The 5,000-nt window shown below is 42.0% G+C and overlaps 1 protein-coding gene across 1 annotated transcript in view; it reads left to right on the forward strand.

The window, feature by feature from the left end:
* The window catches only part of efna3a (ephrin-A3a), a 50,844-nt gene that overhangs the window by 40,037 nt on the left and 5,807 nt on the right, over positions 1 to 5,000 (forward strand). Inside the window, exons 4-5 of the mRNA XM_076301657.1 lie at positions 1,980 to 2,281; positions 4,944 to 5,000. The exon at positions 4,944 to 5,000 is cut by the window's right edge and continues 9 nt beyond it. Coding sequence (XP_076157772.1) covers positions 1,980 to 2,281; positions 4,944 to 5,000 — 359 coding nt within the window. The remainder of the gene's footprint in view (positions 1 to 1,979; positions 2,282 to 4,943) is intronic.

A 5,000-nucleotide genomic window follows, 5' to 3' on the forward strand; every position in this document is an offset into this window, starting at 1 on the left:
GTATAGAGGATAGAGCGAGGAGAGTATGATGAAGATGTTTAATATTTAGACACAGAGGGAGAGAGGTGGCTTGCTGTGAAGTGAACGTTTTAGAGTAAGAGAAAAGAGGAAGAGAAAGAGAAATAGAGAGAAAGACAGAGGGAGATGGAGAGGGAGGAGATGGTGTAAGAGGGAGAGAGAGAGCGAGAGAGAGAGAGAGATGGGATGGGGATAGAAAGGAGGGCGTAGAAAAGGAGGGGAGGGAGAGAAAGGGAGAGAGAGAGAGAGAGGGAGCGTTGAGGAATATGTGGTACATATTTAGGGGGCTAGTGGAGAGAGGTGTGTGACACTCCTGATCCTCATTTTGTAATTGAATAATAATCTCTCCAGAGGCCTGACCCAGAATTGCAACACTGTTTTTTTGTGTGTGCATGTGTGCGTGTGTGTGTGTGTGTGTGTGTGTGTGTGTGTGTACGTGTGTGTGCGTGTGCGCGTACGCGTACGCCTGCGTGTGTGTGCGTGCGTGTGTGTGTGTGTGTGTCTGTGTCTGTTTGAGTGTGTGACAGAGGCATAAGCAGAATGATCTTAAGTCTGATACAACGCTGCCACCTCCTGCGGAAACTGTGGAATTGCATCAAGGGTTGCGAGGCGGCTGGATTGGTTACACTGTTCTTATTCCACAGGAACTCTTATGCTTATTTATGGGTTTAATACCAAAACAAATATTATTCAGCATTTTTTACAGATTTCAGCATTATTTTTGTATCTCTGAAAGTCCAAACCCTGTTCCTCAGTCCAGGAATGTTTGCAGTGGTTTGTCAGCTTGCCCCGTGCCATTTATGTGTCACATACTGCAAGAAAACAACAGACGTTTGTCTCCCTCTCCATTTGAATCAATTCAATTTAAATGGGGTTTATTGGCACGCCTGTTTCAACACAATCTTGCCAAAGCAAACATATTTTAAACACAATAACAATTCATTTTTGCAATTTGAACTCAATAACTATTCATGCTCATGTCTCCTTCTCAATTCAAATTAGCTTTTTATTCAAATCAGCCATTTTGGCATGATAGTTTCAAAGCAATCTTGCCAAAGCAAATATATTTTAAGCACAATAACAATTTATGTGGCTTTCTTAGCATGGCTGTTTGGACACAGTAGCATCTGAGCTTGTGTTAAGAAAACCAGAGTAAAATAGTTAAAACACTATAGAAAAATAGGTTACACTTTACTTGACAATGTCGACATAAGAGTGACATGACACTGTCATGAACGTGTCATAAACAAGTCATAAACGTTTATGACATAACGCTTCTGTTATTAAGTGACATTCGCTTTTTGTCATAAGTTAAGGTTAGGTTTAGAGTTAGGGTTAGGATTAGGGTTAGAGGTTGTTAGGATTAGGGTTAGGGTTAGGAAATTAGAATTAAAATTAGAATTAAAAGTTTGTTTTGGTGAGTGGTTGTTTTGACCATTATGCACTGGCCAGTTGTCCCCGCCCCACTAATCCCATCTAAAAGTCAAATAAAATAAAATAAATTAAAATAAAATAAAAAAAGAATAAAATACAAGTTAAAAAGAAGATAAAAGAGAGGAGCTGTGTAAGACACAGAGTGGTTTAAAACTTTAATTTAATTTTTCATTAAGACCTTGTGGGTGTAGTGTTTGAAGTTTTAAAATCCACAATCTCTCTGCTCTTTTTCTCTGTAAAATTGTCCAGCCTGGGTTCCCTTCAAGGCCACAGACCCTCAAATGTGTGATGGTGTGTGTCTGGAAGTGTGTGACGAGATAAGTGTTGAGTGTATTTTTGTTTCATGTGTCATGAGAGTGTCATGTGTTCACGACAGTGTCATGTCACTCACTCTTATGTCGATACTGTCAAGTAAAGTGTTACCGAAAAATACAATTAGAGCAATGTACTGTAAATGTTAATATTGAATTCATTTGAAATGACCGAGTCTCTGTTCCTCTCTCCCTTTCTGTGTCTCTCCTCTCTAGTCTGAGGAGAGAAGGATACACGGTGCAGGTCAGTGTGAACGACTACCTGGACATCTACTGCCCGCACTACAACCTCAGCCAGAGGGGGTCGCTGGAGAGGGGCGTGGTGGAACAGTACGTGCTCTACATGGTCAGTTACCGCGGCTACCGCACGTGTGACCCACAGATGGGCTTCAAGCGCTGGGAGTGCAACCGGCCGCACGCGCCCCACGCGCCCATCAAGTTCTCCGAGAAGTTCCAGCGCTACAGCGCCTTCTCCCTGGGCTACGAGTTCAACGTGGGACACGAGTACTACTACATCTGTAAGTATATACTGTACCACCACACTATTATATACCATGACACGAGTACTACTACATCTGTGAGTATATACTGTACCACCACACTATTATATACCATGACACGAGTACTACTACATCTGTGAGTATATACTGTACCACCACACTATTATATACCATCACACTAGTACTACTACATCTGTGAGTATACATCACACTATTATATACCATAACACTAGTACTATTACATCTGTGAGTATACATCACACTATTATATACCATCTCACTAGTACTATTACATCTGTGAGTATATACTGTACCACCACACTATTATATACCATCACACTAGTACTATTACATCTGTGAATATATATACTGTACCACCACACTATTATACAGTATACCATCTCACTAGTACATCTGTGAGTATATACCATCACACCATTATATACAATTACACTAATAGCCTACTATTACATCTGTGAGTATACATCACACTATTATATACCATTACACTAGTACTACTACATCTGTGAGTATACATCACACTATTATATACCATTACACTAGTACTACTACATCTGTGAGTATACATCACACTATTATATACCATTACACTAGTACTACTACATCTGTGAGTATACATCACTATTATATACCATTACACTAGTACTACTACATCTGTGAATATATACCACCACACTATTACAGTATATACCATCTCACTAGTACTACTACATCTGTGGGTGTACATCACACGAGTACTACTACATTTGTATGTATATTCCATCACACTATTGCTACAAAATGTTATTAATAAGGTGCTGGCGTCTGGTGATAAACCTAAAAATAAGAAGAGAATGTTGCACACTCTGCTCCAATTGTATTTTTTTTTATTTGGATGATGTTTCAGCCATGAGGCCTTTTTCAGATCCAGGCCTCACAGCCGAAAGATTATCCAATAAAAAAACATTATTTTCATATTCTCAACGAGTACCACTAGAGCTACCCTTCAACTGAATTAACAGTTACATCTGAGTATGTCAAACCTCCAGCATTATTTATTCTGATCTCACAGTAGTATCACTGCAAGATCAGTATCATGGCCACACTTATACTACAATACGTAAGTAGGGCCTAGTGTAACGGAGGTGAACTGAGCTAGTATGCTAATGCTAGTTGCCCGTGTAAATCCTCACACCCCTAACCTTAAGAACGCTTCCAACCCGCTGAGTTGGAAGCCTGGGTTTTTAGCTCAGTGGGTAGAGCGTTCGACTCCCATGCCGGTGTGTGTCGAGGTAGCGGGTTCGAGGGCCGTGAGCGGCGGACGAATTACGACCTCGGTTACACTAGCTATCTGCTATCTAACTAATACCCTTTCACAGCATTGTACCATGCTAGGGTATAGTATGCAGTAGCATGTATTAGTGCATGTATGGACTCCTACATGAATGGTGTGTAAGTGTACAGGGCTACTTCAGACACCGCAACACGGAGAGAACACACACTCCTTCACCTTATATGGAGAACACCACCTCTCTCTTCTCTCTCTCTCTCTCACTCTCTCTCTCTCTCTCTTCTCACTCTCTCTCTCTCACTCTCTCTCTCTCTCTCTCTCTCTCACTCTCTCTCTCTCTCTCTCTCTCTCTCTCTCTCTCTCTCTTTCTCTCTCTCTCTCTGTCTCGGAGGCCAGAGGCGGACCAATCTGCCAGTCATCTCATGGCGCACGCATGTTTTATTCATGACACATTTGTAAATCCCATTACCTGCGAATGGCCACTCTCTCCCCTTCCCTCTCGCCCGCGCCGCCCCGCGCCGTACCCCGCCACCACCGGGTCTCACACCCCACGCTGGCAGCACTGCGGGGCGCAAGTGAGCGAGCGAGCAGAGCTGGGGGCCCGGTCTCTTAAAAACGTGAGCGCTCATAATACCAGCTCCTTTAGCACCTGGCAAAACTGCTGACGCTCGGAGCAGAAGCACATCTACAGTAAGCGTTATCGGAGCCTGACAGTAGTGGACATAACCTTGGCTATTAGGAGCGTCCACCTTTCACTTTACTGCATAAGGCCTTTTTGATAAGGAGAATAATAACGATGCAATAAAGAGTCGAACAGGCACTCAAACACTACAGAACCAAAAAGAACATAAACCATCCGTACACATTCTTGTGTAGAACATCCAGAATCAAATCAGACATCCCTTACATGCATGTATGCATACTCATAGTCCTGTACTATTAGAAGTCCACAATTAATTTCTGTATGTATCGGCTTCTATTAAGATAAGAGATAAGGTTTATCTCTCCAAAATGTATAGTTCAACAAGGCACTCTAGTACCACAGACTTATCAAAAAACATAAATCACACAATCCTCCCCATCCAATATCCCCATCAAAACAAACGGAAACACCATTAGATTAGGTAAAACTAAAAACTCTTCAGAGTGTTAGGATGGCATAAATCACATAATCCAGCTCATCCAATATCCAGATCAAACTTGAATGAAACTAGATTTGAATGAGATGTAAATTAGATCTAATAGAAATGAGATTACCGTAGATGAATCAGATAGATTAAGTAGAAGAACTCTTGAGAGTGTTTGAAAGTGGCGTACCTGTCGTGCCTCTCCGGTGGCGATCAGTAGGGGGCGGAAGATTAACTCGATTGTGTTGTGTTGTGTTTTCAGCCACGCCCACCCATCACCATGGCCACAGCTGCCTAAGACTACGAGTGTACGTCTGCT

Source organism: Alosa pseudoharengus, unplaced genomic scaffold (assembly GCF_046254945.1).
Source record: "Alosa pseudoharengus isolate Yale_2024_CS ecotype anadromous, Long Island Sound unplaced genomic scaffold, YU_APseudo_1.1 YU_APseudo_1.1_scf_23, whole genome shotgun sequence".
Lineage (NCBI taxonomy): Eukaryota > Metazoa > Chordata > Actinopteri > Clupeiformes > Clupeidae > Alosa > Alosa pseudoharengus.